At 47.1% G+C, this 19,964-nt stretch overlaps 1 protein-coding gene across 1 annotated transcript; it reads left to right on the forward strand.

Annotated features, from left to right (window-relative positions):
• Positions 1–760: 760 nt before the first annotated feature.
• On the forward strand, positions 761–19,890 carry LOC145339695 (diacylglycerol kinase epsilon-like; the record flags this gene model as incomplete). The annotated part of the gene is given in 8 exon segments (XM_080184212.1): positions 761–809; positions 4,341–4,454; positions 5,662–5,674; positions 5,677–5,732; positions 6,587–6,656; positions 6,659–6,713; positions 18,031–18,142; positions 18,509–19,890. Coding segments are annotated over 8 exon segments (649 nt in total), but the record flags the coding sequence as incomplete, so codon positions are not given.
• Positions 19,891–19,964: the final 74 nt, after the last annotated feature.

The following is a 19,964-nucleotide window of genomic DNA, read 5'->3' on the forward strand; positions in this document are numbered from 1 at the left end:
CTGAGGTGCCGACTATCTGATTTGTATTGGTCCTACCTCCCCCAGAACCAATTCCAATGTCCCAGGAATTTGAATCCCTCCCTCTTGCATCATCCCTCAAGCCACGTATTCATCTTGGCTACCCTGGCATTCTTACTCTGACGAGCATGTGGCTCTGGGAGCAATCCTGAGATTACTACCCTTGAGTCCTACTTTTTAGTTTAACTCTTAACTCCTTAAATTCAACTGGTAAGACCTCACCCTGTTTTTCACCTATATCATTGGTACTTATATGTTCACTGTCTCCCTCCAGAACTACTTCACACAAAGGGTTGTGAATCTGTGGAATTCCCTGCCCAGTGAAGCAGTTGAGGCTACTTCACTGAATGTTTTAAGGCAAGGATAGATACATTTTTGAACAGTAAAGGAATTAAGGGTTATGGTGAGCGGGCGGGTAAGTGGAGCTCAGTCCACAAAAAGATCAGCCAAGGTCTTATTGAATAGCAGAGCAGGCTCGAGGGGCCAGATGGCCTACTCCTGCTGCTAGTTCTTATGCCCTGTAGCTGCTGAGACATCCTTGACCCTTGCACCAGGGACGGGATACAGAGTAATTTGATAAAGTGGTTTCAGAATTGGCTCAACTAGGAGACAGAGGGTGATGACAGAGGCTGCTTTAGTGACTGGAATGATGTGGAGAATGTGGCGTTGGACTGGGGTAAGCACAGTAAGAAATTGGTAGCAGAAGCCAGTGGTGCTGTATGATTCTATGATATTTCCACAGGTGGAGCGTCCGAGTGACAAAAGGATTTTACAGTTTCCACAGGCCCAAGGTAATGATTGTCAATGTAAACTCATTGTTACACACTGTACATAAACCTCCAGTGTACAGGAAAACCCTAGCATTCACCTCGCGGTCCCCAACCAAACTCCCAATTATAACTCATAGAAACATAAGAACTGGGAGCAGGAGTCGGCCATCTCGCCCTTCGAGCCTGCCCCGCCATTCAATAAGATCATGGCCGATCTGAAGTGGACCAGTTCCACTTTCCTGCTTTCTCCCAATAACCCTTAATTCCCCTGTCTACCAGAAACCTATCTACCCGTGACTTAAATATATTTAGCGAGGTAGCCTCCACCACTTCAATGAGCAGAGAATTCCAGAGACTCACCACCCTTTGAGTGAAGAAGTTCCTCCTCAACTCTGATCTAAACTGTACCACCCCCCCCCCCCCCCCCCCGCCCCTTATCTTGAAGCTGTGTCCTCTAGTCCTGCTACCCTTTCTAAGCGGGAAGAATCTCTCTACCTCTACCCTATCTATCCCCTTCATTATCTTATATGTCTCTATAAGATTCCCCCTCGGCCTTCTAAACTCCAACGAGTACAGACCCAGCCTATTTAACCTCTCTTCATAGGCTAACCCCGTCACCTCCAGTATCAGCTGAGTGAACCTTCTCTGCACTCCCTCCAAGGCCAATATATCCTTCCGCAAGTGCAGCAACCAAAACTGCACACAGTACTCCAGCTGCGGCCTCACCAGTGCCCTGTACAGTTGTAGCAAGACCTCCCTGCTTTTATATTCAATCCCCCTCTCTATAAAAGCCAACATCCCATTCGCCTTCTTGATCACCTGCTGCACCTGCAGACTGGGTTTTTGCGACTCATGCACAAGGACCCCCAGGTCCCTCTGCACCGTAGCATGCTGCAGCTTTTCGCCTTTTAAATAATAATCCCTTCTACTATTATTCCTGCCAATGTGGATAACCTCACACTTGCTAACATTATACTCCATCTGCCAGGTCCTTGCCCACTCGCTCAGCCTATCCAGATCCCTCTACAGACTTTCCACACCCTCCACGCAATTTGCTTTCCCACTCATCTTTGTGTCATCAGCAAATTTCATCACCCTACACCCAGCCCCCTCCTCCAGATCATCTATATAAATGGTAAATAGTTGAGGCCCCAGCATCGATCCCTGCGGCACTCCACTAGTCACCAACTGCCAACCAGAATAGCACCCATTGATACCAACTCTCTGCTTCCTATTAGACAGCCAATCCTCTATCCACGCTAACACCTTACCCCCAACTCCGTGCACCCTAACCTTCTGTAGCAACCTTTTATGAGGCACCTTATCACACATCTTTTGGAAATCTAAAAACACCACATCCACCGGTTCCCCTCTGTCTACCGCACTAGTCACATCCTCATAGAAATCCAATAAATTCATCAAACACAACGTCCCCTTAACGAATCCGTGCTGCGTCTGCTCGATCAAACCATTCTTCTCTAGGTGCCTCGCTATTTCTTCTTTGATGACGGATTCTAGCATTTTTCCAACTACAGGTGTTAAACTAACTGGCCTATAATTCCCTGCCTTTTGTCTGCTACCTTTTTTAAACAGCGGCGTAACATTAGCCGTTTTCCAATCTTCCGGCACTTCCCCGGAGTCCAGCGAATTTTGATAAATAATTACTAAGGCATCCGCTATCACCTCTGCCATTTCTTTCAGAATCCTGGGGTGCATTCCATCCGGTCCCGGGGACTTGTCCACCTTCAGTCCTGTTAGTCTATCAAGCACTACCTGTCTAGTGATAGTAATCGCATTTAGGCCCTCATCTCCTCCCATCCTTCTGTCTTTAATAACTGGCAAACTATTTGCATCCTCCTCCGTGAAGACCGAGGCAAAAAACTTCTTTAAAGCCTCAGCCATTTCCTCATCTCCCACCACTAAATCCCCCCTCTCATCCTCCAAGGGTCCAATGTTCACTCTAGCCAGCCTCCTCCTCTTTATATATTTGTAAAAACTTTTACTGTCATTTTTGATATTTAGAGCTAGTTTAGCTTCATAGTCTATCTTTTCTTTCTTTACCACCTTCTTAGTCATTCTTTGTTGATTTTTAAATCTTTCCCAATCTTCTAATCGCCCACTATTTTTAGCCACTCTGAACGCATCAGCTTTTAATTTAATATTCTCCTTTTATTTCCTTTGATAACCACGGCTGGTTATCCCTTCTCCTACAATCCTTCTTTACCATTGGAATATATTTCTGCTGAGTACCGAAAAAGATCTCCTTAAAAATCCTCCACTGTTCCTCAGCCGTCCTACCAACCAATCTACATTCGCCAATTCCGCTCTCATCCTATCGTACTCCCCTCTGTTCAGAGGACACAGGTTCGGGACCCTGCTTTCTTGTCCTCCACCTGCATCAAAAATTCGATCATACTATGATCACTCACCCCAAGAGGATCCCTCACAATAAGATCCCTAATTCTACCTGCCTTGTTACACAGTACCAAATCTAAGATAGCTCGCTCCCTTGTAGGCTCTGTTACATACTGTTCAAGGAAACTATCCCAACAGCGTTCTAAGAACTCTTCCTCAAGCCCACTGTGTCCAACTTGGGTCATCCAATCAATATGCAGATTAAAATTCTCCATAATTATCGCCAGTCGAACAGTACAGCACAGTACAGGCCCTTCGGCCCTCAATGTTGTGCCGAGCTTTGTCCAAATCTAAGATCAAGCTATCCCGCTCCCTATCATTCCGGTGTGCTCCATGTGCCTTTCCAATAACCACTTGAAAGTTCCTAAAGTGTCCGACTCCACTATCACAGCAGGCAGTGCATTCCACACCCAAACCACTCTGAGGGAAGAATCTACCTTGGACATCCCTCCTATATCTCCCACCATGAACCTTATAGTTATGCCCCCTAGAGGCAGCTACATCCACCTGAGGAATTAGTCTCTGAACATCCACTCTATCAATCCCTCTCATCATCTTATAAACCTCTATTAAGTCGCGTCTCATCATCCTCCACTCTAAAGAGAAAAGCCCCAGCTCCCTCAACCTTTCCTCATAAGACCTACCCTCCAAACCAGGCAGCATCCTGGTAAATCTCCTCTGCACTCTCTCCAATGCTTCCACATCCTTCTTACAGTGAGGTGACCAGAACTGAACACAATATTCCAAATGTAGTCTCACCAACGTCCGGTATAGTTGCAGTATAACCCCATGGCTCTTAAACTCAAACCCCCTGTTATTAAATGCTAACTCCTGCCCGCTTGCCTCCTCACCCTTCCCTAGAGCTGCTGACTCTCTGTCTCTACAAACGTCAATTCTCCCCTCTCCTTTGGTACAGATGGGGGCATGGGGTGGGGTCAGCGCCCCGTTGTTTGGGTTGGGCGGGGTGGTGGGTGTTGGGGCCACGTCATGGGGGGGATGGGTTCAGGCTGTATCAGGATGGGGGGTGGTGGTCGGGTGGGGGGTAAAGAGTATCGTGCTGGGGTAAGAGTGCATTGCGCTATCTGTGATTATATTCCTGTTCCATGTTTCCAATCTGTTTCCTTTCTGCCTCCCCAGATTTTCTCCATGAATAATTATTTCTCAGTTGGGCCGGATGCACTCATGGCTTTAAATTTCCATGAATGCCGGCAGCAAAGTCCTTTTCTGTTCTCCAATCGGATTATTAACAAGGTGAGTGTAAACCTTCAGTGGTGAGAGTCAGGACTTGCAACCATTGTGAAGCTGAGGTTGATTCCCTCTCTGAGTGCTAACACTGAACCCTCAGAGGAGTTCCTCGCCTCATGATCTGTTAGTGTGTGTGAGAAATAGTATGATCAACTCTTCAGCAACATTTTGTGGTTAAATCAATATAAGTCTGAGACACTCTTTGTAAAAGCAACAAGTAATACTTTATTAATCTAACTCAACTGTTAACATCCCCAATAAATTACCATTCTAATGGAAAACTGTTTAGATAAACACAATTTCCACTTATTAACAAAAAAAAATGGAATTTTGTAGTCACTCTCCAAATTACAGCCTGGTTTTATCTTCCAGAATCTTCTACGCCTTTGCTGATTTTTACTGTCTGGAATCTCTGGCTTCTTTTGGTACCCTTTTCTATTCCGATGAGGCTTTGAGCTAAAACCTACTCACTGTGGCAAAGATAGTTGCTATGTCTCTCTCGAGATAAGAGCTGGCTCTTATACCCCTGATGAAATACCAGCATTCCCACAATAGGGAAGATGCTGAAAAATCTCAGCCGGTCTGGAAGCATCTGTAAGGAGAGAAAAGAGCTGACGTTTTGAGTCCAGACGACCCATTGTCTATTGCTTTCATCCCCACAGTAGGATTGGTTTTCAAGTTACCAATACATCAAATTTAAATCTGATAGGCTGCTGTTGTTCAAATGCCTAGTTTAAATTGATTGGTTAAAACTCAGAAACAGCCTGTTATCTTGGCAACACTACTGCCTGGCCTCGCAATACAATGTTGTAAACACCAACTTCACAGTCCAAGCCTCTTCGTTGCTGCTAAGGCTCACGTTAAGTGTGTTGATGCTTTCCCAAAACCGGCAGTGTTCCACGCTGCTGCACCTGTACAGTGTAGAGGGAGCTTTACTCTGTATCTAACCCCGTGCTGTACCTGTCCAGGGGGTGTTTGATGGGGACAGTGTAGAGGGAGCTTTACTCTGTCCTGGGAACAGATGTCTAACAGCAGAGTATTGGGAAAGGGCAGTGTGTGCTGCCAGCTGTGTGATCTGATCATTGTCTTTAGGCAGTGGTGTGGGGAAGGAACATGAGACTCTCGACTCTCCAGTTGTCAGAAGGCTGTGGATATATTTTCCTGCACTGGAATTAATTCTGGAATTCTCATGTTGCTTTTCTCTGTTTAAAAGGCAGTTTATTTCTTCTAGGGACCAGAGACTGTTTAGTTCAAGCCTGCAAGGACCTGGATCAGAAGATTGAGGTGAGTCCCTCATTGGATGGCACTGTGGTACAGTGATTTAGCACTGCTGCCTCAATGCTAGGGACCTGGGTTTGATTCCCAGCTTGGGCCACTGTCTGTGCGGAATCTGCACGTTCTCCCCGTGTCTGCATGTGTTTCCTCTGGGTGCTCCGGTTTCCTCCCACAGTCCAAAGATGTCTAGATTGGTGGATTGACCATGCTAAATTGCCCCTAAATGTCCCAGGTTGTGGGGATAGGGCTGAAGTTGGCCTAGGTAGAGTGCTCTGTGAGTCAGTGCAGACTTGATGGGCTGAATGGCCTTCTCCTGTACTGCAGGGAGTGTATGGATTTTACTGTCTGCTGGGTCCTCTTGTCATGCAGCTCCTCATTGCAAAGCTGCCATTAATCATGAGGATGGGTTTGTGTCAGGTTCAATGATGTCGTGGGATTTGGTGTTGACAGAAGTGCGGGGGTATTAAACCAAGGCCTTGCTTGCTTCAGGTGAACGTGAACGATTCCCCAGCATTTCCAGCTGTTTCCGTGAATGACCCTGATCAAACAGCTGGTCTGCCCTTCGCAAGCTGTTTGTGGTATCTTGCTATGTACACTCTGGCTGCTGTGTTTCCAACAACAGTTTTGCTCCTCAAGTAAATACTTCATTGGCTGGATTGAATTTTTGACAGTGTAAATGGATGTGTAGAAATGTGAACGGATGTTTTTATTGTCAGGACGAGGACAGCATTGCTGAATTTTTTGCTCATTCACTTCCTGCAATCCCACTGGCCTGAGGAAGTTCCCCTTCGCCTCAGTGTGTGCTTCACATTGCTTCCTGCTGTCACTCTTCATCTTTCATTCTTTGCTCTTCCCCTTCACAGTTGGAGCTGGATGGGGAAAGAATCTCCTTGCCGAAGCTGGAGGGGATTATCGTTCTCAACATTGCTTACTGGGAGGGGGCTGCCGGCTGTGGGAAGGCACAGGGGACAAACCTTACCCCCCCGCCAGGTAAGATCCACACCAACCGGCTGAGGCACATATTACAAGCAGGACATTGCTATAAATCCATCCGTCACAGGCCTGGGGTCCAGTTGGGGCATGGAAGGAAGAGGCCCCTTTGAAATTGTACCCTGAGTGTATATGTAACAGTCGTGAGAGTATTATACCTCCAGGGGAGGGAGAGAGAGAGAGGGAGTCAGCACCTTTTGAGTGGGGGGGAGAGAGAGAGGGAGTCAGCACCTTTTGAGTGGGGGGAGAGAGAGAGGGAGTCAGCACCTTTTGAGTGGGGGGAGAAGAAGGGGAGTCAGCACCTTTAGGGGAGAGAGAGGGAGTCAGCACCTTTAGGGGAGAGAGAGGGAGTCAGCACCTTTAGGGGAGAGAGGAGGGAGTCAGCACCTTTAGGGGAGAGAGAGGGAGTCAGCACCTTTTAGGGGGAGAGAGGGAGTCAGCACCTTTAGGGGAGAGAGAGGGAGTCAGCACCTTTAGGGGAGAGAGAGGGAGTCAGCACCTTTAGGGGAGAGAGAGGGAGTCAGCACCTTTAGGGGAGAGAGAGAGAGGGAGTCAGCACCTTTAGGAGAGAGAGAGGGAGTCAGCACCTTTAGGAGAGAGAGAGAGAGGGAGTCAGCACCTTTAGGAGAGAGAGAGAGGGAGTCAGCACCTTTAGGAGAGAGAGAGAGAGGGAGTCAGCACCTTTAGGAGAGAGAGAGAGAGGGAGTCAGCACCTTTAGGAGAGAGAGAGAGAGGGAGTCAGCACCTTTAGGAGAGAGAGAGAGAGGGAGTCAGCACCTTTAGGAGAGAGAGAGAGAGAGGGAGTCAGCACCTTTGAGGGGGAGCGAGGGAGGTTCTTTTACCCTGAGTCTGTTCTGACTGTGGGTGGTGGACGATGTTGATTGCCTTTGTTTGAACAAAGCTGGGAGTTATTGGTTATTAGATAAACAGCTGGATGGAAAGAGCAAATCTGGGCATTGAATTGGTAATTTTAATATCACTGATAGAAACTGCTACAAATAGTGCAGTATTGCAGTGTGTGTAACAGGAAGGAGAAAGAGGTCAGAGAAGTTCAGTTTATGTATTAGTGTCACAAGCAGGTTTACATTAACACTGCAGTGAAGTTACTGTGAAAATCCCCTAATCGTCACACTCTGCCTGTTTGGGTACACTGAGGGAGAACTTAGCACTGCATCTAACCAGCACGCCCTTCAGACTGGGAGGGAACCGGAGCACCCGGAGGAAACCCACACAGACACGGGGAGAAAATGCAAACTCCACACAGACAGCAACCCAAGCCTGGAATTGAACCCAGGTCCCTGGAGCTGTGAGGCAGCAGTGCTAACTGCTGTGCTGTCCTGATGCACAATAAAAGATTGAGTATGTGGATATTAAGGAGGAGGATGTGTTAGAACTTCTGAATTCTATCAAGATAGATAAGTCGCCGGGACCAGATGGGATGTACCCCAGGATACTGTGGGAGGCAAGGGAAGTGATTGCAGAGCCCCTGGCAATGATCTTTGCGTCGTCAATGGAGACGGGAGAGGTTCCAGAAGATTGGAGGATTGCGGATGTAGTTCCTATTTTCAAGAAAGGGAACAGAGATAGCCCGGGAAATTACCGACCGGTGAGTCTGACCTCAGTGGTTGGTAAGCTGATGGAGAGGCTTCTGAGGGACAAGATTTACGAGCATTTGGAGAGGTTTGACATGATCAGGAATAGTCAGCATGGATTTGTCAAGGGCAGGTCGTGCCTTACGAGCCTAGTTGAGTTCTTCGATAATGTGACTGAACACATTGACGAAGGAAGTGCCGTGGACGTGGTGTACATGGACTTCAGCAAGGCGTTTGATAAGGTCCCCCATGCAAGACTTCTTGAGAAGGTGAGAGGGCATGGGAACAAGGGCCTTTGGCCTTGTGGATCCAGAACTGGCTTGCCTGCAGAAGGCAGAGAGTGGTTGTGGATGGGTCTTTTTCTGAATGGAGGTCAGTCACCAGTGGAGTGCCCCAGGGATCTGTTCTAGGACCCTTGCTGTTTGTCATTTTCATAAATGACCTGGATGAGGAAGTGGAGGGATGGGTAAGTAAGTTCGCTGATGACACGAAGGTCGGTGGTGTTGTGGATGGTCTGGAAGGATGGCAAAAGTTGCAGCAGGACATAAATAGGATGCAGGACTAGGCGGAGAAGTGGCAGATGGACTTCAACGCGGATAAATGTGTAGTCGTCCATTTTGGCAGAACCAACGGGATGAACGAGTACACTATCAAGGGCAGGACTCTTAGTAGTGTTGAAGAGCAGAAGGATCTTGGGGTCCGGGTCCACAGGACTCTTAAATCGGCCTCGCAGGTGGAGGATGTGGTCAAGAAGGCGTATGGTGTACTGGCCTTCATTAATCGAGGGATTGAGTTTAGGAGTCGGGAGGTAATGCTGCAACTTTATAAGACCCTTGTCAGGCCTCATTTGGAGTACTGGGCGCAGTTCTGGTCGCCTCACTATAGGAAAGACGTAGAAGCTATTGAAAGGGTACAGAGGAGATTTACAAGGATGTTGCCTGGACTGGGAGGCATGCCTTATGAAGATAGGTTGAGGGAGCTGGGACTCTTTTCCCTGGAGAGACGAAGGTTGAGAGGCGACCTGACAGAGGTTTATAAAATGTTGAGAGGAATAGATAGGGTGGATTCTCAGAGGCTATTTCCCCGGGTTGTAATGGTCGCTACGAGAGGACACAGATTTAAGGTGCGGGGAGGAAAGTACAGAAGTGATGTTAGGGGTAAGTTTTTCACTGAGGGTGGTGAGTGAATGGAATCGGCTGCCGTCAGTGGTGGTGGAGGCGAACTCGCTGGGGTCTTTTAAAAGACTTCTGGATGAGTATATGGGGTTTAATGGGATTGAGGGTTATAGGTAGGTCTATAGATTGGTAGGTGTTGATGTGATTGGCGCAACTCGTGGGCCGAAGGGCCTGTTTGTGCTGCAGTGTTCTATGTTCTAAATGGGTTGAGGCAGTGTGTTTACAGATCACGGTTGTGATCTCAGCAGCCTTTGCACTAAAGTCTTCCTGATCCATCAGAGGGAAATGAGAGAATGACCTCTCAACCGAACGAGTCTGTCAAAATGAGAAAATGATGCTTCTTCGAGACTAATAGAACATAGAACACTACAGCACAAACAGGCCCTTCGGCCCACGAGTTGCGCCGATCACATCAACACCTACCAATCCATAGACCTATCTATAACCCCCAATCCCATTAAACCCCATATACTCATCCAGAAGTCTTTTAAAAGACCCCAGCGAGTTCGCCTCCACCACCACTGACGGCAGCCGATTCCATTCACTCACCACCCTCAGTGAAAAACTTACCCCTAACATCACTTCTGTACTTGCCTCCCCGCACCTTAAATCTGTGTCCTCTCGTAGCGACCATTTCAACCCGGGGAAATAGCCTCTGAGAATCCACCCTATCTATTCCTCTCAACATTTTATAAACCTCTATCAGGTCGCCTCTCAACCTTCGTCTCTCCAGGGAGAAGAGTCCCAGCTCCCTCAACCTATCTTCATAAGGCATGCCTCCCAGTCCAGGCAACATCCTTGTAAATCTCCTCTGTACCCTTTCAATAGCTTCTACATCTTTCCTATAGTGAGGCGACCAGAACCAGACTAATCCAACCCCGTTCCCAGCTGACGATGCCACAGGCAAAGCGGCAAATACATAGGTGCTGGAATGTGAAATACTGGATCAGGGATGAAGGGGATTGGAATGTGTAAACTGTAGCGGTGCTGGATGTGATAGTAATCTAAATGCGATTACTGTCACTAGAGAGGTAGTGCTTGATAGACTAATGGGACTGAAGGTGGACAAGTCCCCAGGACCGGATGGAATGCATCCCAGCGTTCTGAAAGAAATGGCAGAGGTGACAGTGGATGCCTTAGTAATTATTTATCAAAATTCGCTGGACTCCGGGGAAGTGCCGGAAGATTGGAAAACGGCTAATGTTACGCCACTGTTTAAAAAAGGTAGCAGACAAAAGGCAGGGAATTATAGGCCGGTTAGTTTAACATCTGTAGTTGGAAAAATGCTACAATCTGTCATCAAAGAAGAAATAGCAAGGCACCTAGAAAAGAATGAACATAAGAAATAGGAGCAGGAGTAGGCCATCTAGCCCCTCGAGCCTCCCCCACCATTCAATAAGATCATGGCTGATCCGTCGTAGCTCAGTTCCACATTCCCGCCCTCTCCCCATAACCCTTAATCCCCTCGCCTATCAAAAACCCATCAACCCGCGTCTTAAAAATATTGAGCGAGGCAGCCTCCACCACCTCAACGGGCAGAGAATTCCAGAGATTCACCACCCTTTGAGTGAGGAAGTACCACCTCAACTCCTTCCTAAACCACCCCCCCTTTATCTTGAGACTGTGCCCCCTAGTCCTACTGTCCTTTCTGAGCGGGAAGAGCCTCTCCACCTCTATCCTATCCATCCCATTCAACATCTTATACGTCTCAATGAGATCACCCCTCATTCTTCTAAACTCTAACGAGTACAAGACTAGTTTATTCAGCCCCTCCTCATAGCTCAACCCCCTCAACTCCGGCATCAGCCTAGTAAACCTCCTCTGCACTCCCTCCAAGGCCAAAATATCCTTGCGTAAGTGCGGCGACCAAAACTGCACACACTACTCCCAGCTGCGGCCTCACCAGTGCCCTATACAGCCGCAGCAAGACCTCCCTACTTTTATATTCAATCCCCCTCGCTATGAAATAGATGGTGAGTGCCTTTCACACTTAGACACGTTTTATGTCCCGAAACATGGATATCCTGTCCCCAGCTTCATTAGTCACACACGGACAGGGAACCACAGCCACAAGCATAGGGCTACAATCACAAGTCTGTATCAAAGGATTACATAATAAACTCCAAAAATATTAAAACATAATACTCTCTTCACAGCAGGTACAGTAAATAATTAAGAAGGCTAATGGAATGCTATATTTTACAATGAGAGGAATTAAACATAAAAGTAAGGATGTTATGTTTCAGCTATATAGGACATCGATGAGACCACATCTTGAATAGTGTGCAGTTTTTGCCTCAAGTAAGGATGTAAATGCATTGGAGGCAATTTAGAGGAAGTTTACTAGATTGATACCTGTTCTCGTCTCTTTATTTAAGGAAGGATGTAAACACATAGGAGGTGGCTCAAAGGAGGTTTACGAGTTTGATACTTGGAATGATTATCTTGTGAAGAAAGGTTGGACAGACTGGGCTTGTTTCCATTGGGATTTAGAAGAGTGAGGGGTGACTTTAAAAGAATGAAATTTAAAAGCTTCTGGACAGTCTAGACAAACTGGATATGCAAAGTATGTTTCCTTCTTGTGAGCAAGTACAGAACAGGAGGCACTGTTTTAAAATTAGGGGTCACCCTTTTAAGACAGAAATGGGGAGAACATCTTTCTCTCAGACAGTTGTGCAACTTTGAAACCTTCTGCCTCAGAAGATGGTGGAGGTGGAGTCTTGTTAAGACAGAGGTAGATTCTTATTGGGCAAGGAAATCAAAGGAATGTGGAGTTCAAAACACCAAACCGATCAGCCATCAGTCTTATCGAATGGCTTCCAAGTGATCTACTCTAAAATCAATGACAAGACTTTTGCACTTATTTCTTGATTCAACAAGATGGTTTAGTGTTGTCCTTATTAATTCTCTTAGCTTACACACACCACATGTTACTATTAAGTTAGGATGTTTTACGTGGGTTATGGTAGTGTACACAAATTCAACTTCCGCCACGACTGTTACTGAAACAATTTAAATTTAATTTACAAGCATTCATAGAACTACAACTGGTTCATTAATACCTTTCAGGAAAGAGAATCTATCATTTTCATGTTCTGGCCAAAAACTAATTGCAATCTCCCACTACGTGTGACTCAACATCTTCTGAATCAAGACTAGAAAGGAAATCGGTTGTAGAACTAATCACGATTGGACAAAATCTGCCAGAATGATTAGGATTGACAATAAATGCAGCATTGCCAACACTGCTCAAAACCTGCACACTTAAAAAGACTGCTTAGTTATCTACTCTCACGCCTATGCTGCTCCAATCAACCTCTAGGAAGTACACAGCTTCCCAAAATGACCTCTGCACCCCACCCTGCTTCCTTATGTGTAAAATCAAAGTTAATTTTGTGAATTCCTTGGATGCAGTAACAATCATCCATTTTCCTTCATTGATCCCAAGGCACAAATATTTGTCCTGCCAACACAGCAGACAACCACACCCACTTGTCTTTCTGGAGGACTAAAGGCTTTGAAATGTCCTTATAAGTGCTCTTTTGTTTGCGCTTCCTTTCCAATATGGCTATTGACAGAAACTTTGGTATGAAGCGAAAGCAATCTTAATCCAGTTTTCTGTTTACAGGAAATACAACATCTTAATTTTTACAAAATAAAACTTCTGGCAGGTTCAATTCACCGGATGTAGTTCAAGGATTTCATAGAACACTACAGCACAAACAGGCCCTTCGGCCCACTAGTTGCGCCAATCCCTTCTATACCTACTAAGCCATAGACCCCTCTATAACCCCCAGTACCATTAGATCCCATATACTCATCCAGAAGTCTTTTAAAAGACCCCAGCGAGTTCGCCTCCACCACCACCAACGGCAGCCGATTCCATTCACTCACCACCCTCTGAGTGAAAAACTTACCCCTAACATCTCCTCTGTAGTTGCTTCCCCGCACCTTAAATCTGTGTCCTCTCGTAGCGACCATTTCAGCCCTGGGAAATAGCCTCTAAGAATCCACCCTATCTATTCCTGTCAACATCTTATAAACCTCTATCAGGTAGCCTCTCAACCTTCGTTTCTCCAGAGAGAAGAGACCAAGCTCCCTCAACCTATCTTCATAAGGCATGCCTCCCAATCCAGGCAACATCCTTGTAAATCTCCTCTGTACCCTTTCAATAGCTTCCACGTCCTTCCTATAGTGAGGCAACCAGAACTGCGCACAGTACTCCAAGTGGGGTCTGACAAGGGTCTTATAAAGCTGCAGCATTACCTCCCGACTCCTAAACTCAATCCCTCGATTAATGAAGGCCAGTACACCATACGCCTTCTTGACCACATCCTCCACCTGCGAGGCCAATTTAAGAGTCCTGTGGACCTGGACCCCAGCATTTTTCATCGTTGAAAAAGACTCCTGAGCCCCCAGTATTGTTTGAAATAAGTAATGAGGGACAATTTTATTGAACACTGTTAAACCCATTGTTTCAATGCCAGAAGCTGGAATGCTGGAAGCTTCTACTAGCAACTGGAATGTATTCTGTACAGATTGACAGGCTTCAAGCTCTGTTCTGTTGAACACCATCAAGTTTTCTTTAAGGTGGTCATAGAAATTTCCATCCAGAGCCATCATCATGTTTATGGATGGTTTGATCAAGCAGACGCAGCATGGATTCGTTAAGGGGAAGTTGTGTTTAACGAATTTATTGGATTTCTGAGGATGTGACTAGTGCGGTAGACAGAGGGGAACCGGTGGATATGGTATTTTTAGATTTCCAAAAGGCGTTTGATAAGGTGCCTCATAAAAGGTTGCTACAGAAGGTTAGGGTGCACAGAGTTGGGGGTAAGGTGTTAGCGTGGATAGAGGATTGGCTGTCTAATAGGAAGCAGAGAGTTGGTATCAATGGGTGCTATTCTGGTTGGCAGTTGGTGACTAGTGGAGTGCCCCAGGGATCGGTGCTGGGGCCTCAACTATTTACCATTTATATAGATGATCTGGAGGAGGGGGCTGGGTGTAGGGTGACGAAGTTTGCTGATGACACGAAGATGAGTGGAAAAGCAAATTGCGTGGAGGGTGTGGAAAGTCTGCAGAGGGATCTGGATAGGCTGAGCAAGTGGGCGAGGACCTGGCAGCTGGAATACAATGTTAGCAAGTGTGAGGTTATCCACTTTGGCAGAAATAATAATAGAAGGGATTATTATTTAAAAGGTAAAAAGCTGCAGCATGCTACGGTACAGAGGGACCTGGGGGTCCTTGTGCACGAGCCACAAAAACCCAGTCTGCAGGTGCAGCAGGTGATCAGGAACGCAAATGGAATGTTGGCCTTTATAGCGAGGGGGATAGAATATAAAAGTAGGGAGGTCTTGCTGCAACTGTACAGGGTAATGGTGAGGCCGCAGCTGGAGTACTGTGTGCAGTTTTGGTCGCTGCACTTGCACAAGGATATATTGGCCTTGGAGGGAGTGCAGAGGAGGTTCACTAGGCTGATACCAGAGATGAGGGGGTTGGCCTATGAAGAGAGACTAAATAGACTAGGTCTGTACTCGTTGGAGTTTAGAGGGATGAGGGGGGATCTTATAGAGACGTAGAAGATAATGAAGGGGATGGATAGGGTAGAGAGATTCTCCCTGCTTAGAAAGGACAGCAGGACTAGAGGGCACTGCCTCAAAATAAGGGGGGGAGCAGTTTAGATCGGAGTTGAGGAAGAACTTTGTCACTCAAAGGGTGATGAATCTCTGGAATTCTCTGCTCATTGAAGTGGTGGAGGCTACCTTGCTGAATATATTTAAGTCATGGGTAGATAGGTTTTTGATAGACAGGGGATTAAGGGTTATGGGGAGAAAGCGGGAAAGTGGAACTGATCCACTTCAGATCAGCCATGATCTTGTTGAATGGCAGGGCAGGCTCGAAGGGCTAGATGGCCGACTCCTGCTCCTATTTCTTATGTTTTTATGTTCTTAAGTGAATCAGCATTTTAACTGGCCATAAGCAAGAAATATACCCAGAGCTTAATCCAATAGCATCAATGAACAGTGGGTGAGAATGTTGGGTCTAGTGGCCATAATATAATGAGTTTAAGATCTAATTCAAAGCAAGAGCGCACGCAGATTGTAGTTGAGGCATTTTTGTAAAGCTGAAAATTGAACTAACACAGAGATGGACAAAGACTGATCAATGACAGATTTTAACAGATTGTAAAATTGCAGAATAAACACTATAAAAGAGACAACTTGAAATTTCAATCATGGGTAAATATAGGAGATAAATCAAAATCAGCAGGTGCTGCAAGAGGAACAATACAGATATCAAAAGAAAGTAAATATCATTGTTAGAGGAGCAATAGAGATAGCAAGAAGGGAGCACAAAGAATTATTGTTAACCAATATTCTCTAGTACAGAGAGCTGGAATTTGGGGATGAGGGGAGTGAGTTAGCACCAAATTGGTTTAAAAAAAAATCCTAATAATTGATTTGGAGTCTGGTTAACAATGTGTGCTGTGGCAGAGTTTAGCTCTGACTGGTACCACACCCTCAATCTCCATACAGCCTGACTCTCATTGAAACTTTTTCAGTTGTAAATTGTTGGTTTAATGACATGACAGATATGAATTCCTTCACCCTCAAAGCCCAGCAGTGAACTTTACCCATTACCATGGCAACCAGCTCCTGTTAACCCTGTCAATTCTGCTCATGCATTTCCTCCAGTTTCCCATTTATGACCTGGTGTTGTGGGGGGGAATGTGGGCTGTAATGGGGGGGAGGGGGGGAGAAGTGGGCTGTAATGAGCTGGGGGCGGGGTGGTGTCCTGGTCAGGATGAGGGGTGTTCCTGTCTCTGGGACACTCCTGGATTATGGCACACTCTGGGTCACATGACTGGGGTTTTGTTTCCTGAATTGTTCCGGCTGAGAATGTAAATGTTTTACTTCCTGCAGACTCCCCGGTGAAACACTGTACTGCGTATACACAGCTCCCCCCCCACCCCCCCAGTCTGTGCAGACTCCCCGGTGAAACACTGCACTGCGTATACACAGCTCCCCCCCCAGTCTGTGCAGACTCCCCGGTGAAACACTGCACTGCGTATACACAGCTCCCCCCCCCAGTCTGTGCAGACTCCCCGGTGAAACACTGCACTGCGTATACACAGCTCCCCCCCCAGTCTGTGCAGACTCCCCGGTGAAACACTGCACTGCGTATACACAGCTCCCCCCCCCAGTCTGTGCAGACTCCCTGGTGAAACACTGCACTGCGTATACACAGCTCCCCCCCCAGTCTGTGCAGACTCCCCGGTGAAACACTGCACTGCGTATACACAGCTCCCCCCCCCAGTCTGTGCAGACTCCCCGGTGAAACACTGCACTGCGTATACACAGCTCCCCCCCCCCGCAGTCTGTGCAGACTCCCCGGTGAAACACTGCACTGCGTATACACAGCTCTCCCCCAGTCTGTGCAGACTCCCCGGTGAAACACTGTACTGCGTATACACAGCTCTCCCCCAGTCTGTGCAGACTCCCCGGTGAAACACTGCACTGCGTATACACAGCTCCCCCCCCCAGTCTGTGCAGACTCCCCGGTGAAACACTGCACTGCGTATACACAGCTCTCCCCCAGTCTGTGCAGACTCCCCGGTGAAACACTGCACTGCGTATACACAGCTCTCCCCCAGTCTGTGCAGACTCCCCGGTGAAACACTGTACTGCGTATACGCAGCTCGCTCCCAGTCTGTGCAGACTTCCCGGTGAAACACTGCACTGCGTATACACAGCTCGCTCCCAGTCTGTGCAGACTTCCTGGTGAAACACTGCACTGCGTATACACAGCTCACTCCCTGTCTGTGCAGACTCTCTGGTGAAACGCTGTACTGCGTATACACAGCTCACTCCCTGTCTGTGCAGACTCTCTGGTGAAACGCTGTACTGCATATATACAGCTCGCTCCCAGTCTTTGCAGACTTCCTGGTGAAACACTGTACTGCATATACGCAGCTCACTCCCGGTCTGCGCAGACTGCCTGGTGAAAGGCTGTACGGAGTATCTGCATCCCAGTCTGAGCAGACACTGACAAAATGCTTCCCGGTTTGTACAGACAGATTAAGCGTTGTCCTGTGTAACAGAGACGGTGGTGTGTTTGGGAGTGTGGACAGTGATGTGTAATGGATAGTGATGGAAATACTCAGCAGGTCAGGCAAGAAGTGTGGAGAGAGAAACAGACTTAATGTTTCAGATCAAAGACCTTTCATCAGAACCAACCTGTCCTTATACCTTGATTTTGATCAAATAGTTTATAATTGAACAGCAAGATCTGGGATACTTGGAGAAACAGGCTGGTTGCTGGTTTTGGGGATTTGGCTGACTGGGGCAGTGTCAGTGACAACATTAGAAAAATGACATTGTGATTTCCAAACCAAAGCATTGACGTTCAATTTTGTCAATGGTATTGACGTACAATTCTTTGAAATGTCGATGTTCAGGAGGATGTTGCCTTGATTCCGTATATTTTGAGTTTTCAGTGTTCTGCGTCAGTTTACTCTCGGATGCATAAAGTGAATGTTTTACATTGCAGCCACAACGATGGTCTGCTGGAGGTGGTTGGTGTTTATGGCTCATTCCATTGTGCTCAAATCCATGTGAAACTGGCCAATCCGGTACGTCTGGGCCAGGCACACACAGTCAGAGTAAGTACCTGCCCCTCAGAGCGGGGCAAAATAACCCAAAATCCCTCCACCTGAGAACTGACTCCGAACCCGGAATCATAGGGTATGGGGAGAGATTGGTGGGAGGGGGGGTGGTGTCCAGCTGGTGTGGGGAGAGATAGGGGTTTCACTGTCTGGGCGATCCAAGATGCAGGGAGATTGGGGGGCCAGGGTGTCTCTGTTTCGGCGATTTGTGTGTCTTTGGGTGTTTGTGATGTTTGGCTTGGCACAAATTTCTGAGGGGATTGAAGGGGAGGTGGGGCAGGGCATTGGGGGTGAGGCAGGTTTTTGGGGGCTGTGTTTTGGGTGTCTCTGCAGTTGATTCCCTGTTTTCCCTCTTTCCTGCAGATTATCCTGAAGAACGCTGTGATGCCGATGCAGGTGGATGGAGAGCCCTGGATTCAGGGTCCCTGTGCTGTTGTGATCACACAAAAAACCCAAGCACTGATGATATCTGCACCCAACGAGCAGCTGGAGGAGGATGTCCCACCAGTGACTGAGCCTGAGGAGGATAGAGAGGGAAGTTAAGGATGGTGTGGGTGGGCTGTATATCCTTACAAGCTGCTTTGCTGGTAAGGTCTCTGTTGGAACTGAAGAAGGTGCGCTTCCCCAGAATGCGTTGCCCTTCATTCCTTCAGAGCTGGATCCCGATTCCTGTGTGTCTGACATTGGAGATTGGGATGGGGAGGATGCTGGAGTCATCGCAGAGCGATTTGCTCAGCTCTTTCAGTAACTGATTCAATACTCCCCCAGTCCCAATGCGTTTCACTGATAGGATACTCCCTGTGTAATTATTGAGAAGAGGGACCAATAGGCTCAGAGTCACAGACAGACTGCCTCGTCCGTGAGCCACTTTCTAGAATCTGTGCTCTTGGTTTGCCCGTATAGAAGGTGTGACATCACCATTCCAGCTCTAACAATCCAAATTCTGAGTCTCTCCCCACTCCTGATCAACATCTGATTCAGATATGAACCCCAACTCACCCCAGTAACCAGACACTGTCTGGCAGTAAGACAAGGTGACACAGAAAAGAGGATCTGGACATTCAGTAGGAATGAGAAATCAGCATGGGTTGGGGCTGTGGCACCTTGTTGGAGCACTATAGAGGGAGCTTTACTCTGTATCTAACCCCGTGCTGTACCTGTCCTGGGAGTGTTTGATGGGGATGGTGTCAACAGAGCTTTACTCTGTATCTGTTCTGTCCTATCATTGTTTTTATTGGGTGCTGGTGCTGTCAGTATGAGGTATATTATCTCAGAATACACCATTTACCCAAAGCAGAGTGCAGTTCCTCTGCTGCCTCCTAGGCTCCTCTTGCACCTTGCCCTGGTTATTCTCTGGGGAGCTGTGCAGTTGGCTGCTCTGATGTTCAGATTCCCCGACTCTCATTCTGATTTTGAAGTCTTAGTTTGGGCCTTTTTGTTGGTGTGTATTTTTTTGTTTATTTCTGGTCTTGCTGTATTTGCACTGGTTTTGGACCTTGTCGAGTCTTTACACTGTGGCAGTTTTACTGTGGCTGTTATTATTGGAATCTGTGTTGCACTGCTAATTGCTGAGGGCCTCAGAGTTGCAGGTCAACACTGACTGGCTGAAGAAGGGGTACCAAGGACAACAATTTACATGAATGTAGCACCTTGAATGTGTAGTACAAGGTCCCAAGCTGCTTTACAGGAGCGTTTAGTATGTGACCCCCGTGAGGAGATGAACAGGAGCTTGTCGGGAACATTGTGACTGGCTTGTCGGGAACATTGTGACTGGGTAGAATCTGTATAGGAGCTTTCATAGAAAAACACAACTGAGAGG

The sequence above is a fragment of the Carcharhinus amblyrhynchos genome, unplaced genomic scaffold (genome assembly GCF_965287045.1).
Source record: "Carcharhinus amblyrhynchos unplaced genomic scaffold, sCarAmb.v2.hapA scaffold_611, whole genome shotgun sequence".
Lineage (NCBI taxonomy): Eukaryota > Metazoa > Chordata > Chondrichthyes > Carcharhiniformes > Carcharhinidae > Carcharhinus > Carcharhinus amblyrhynchos.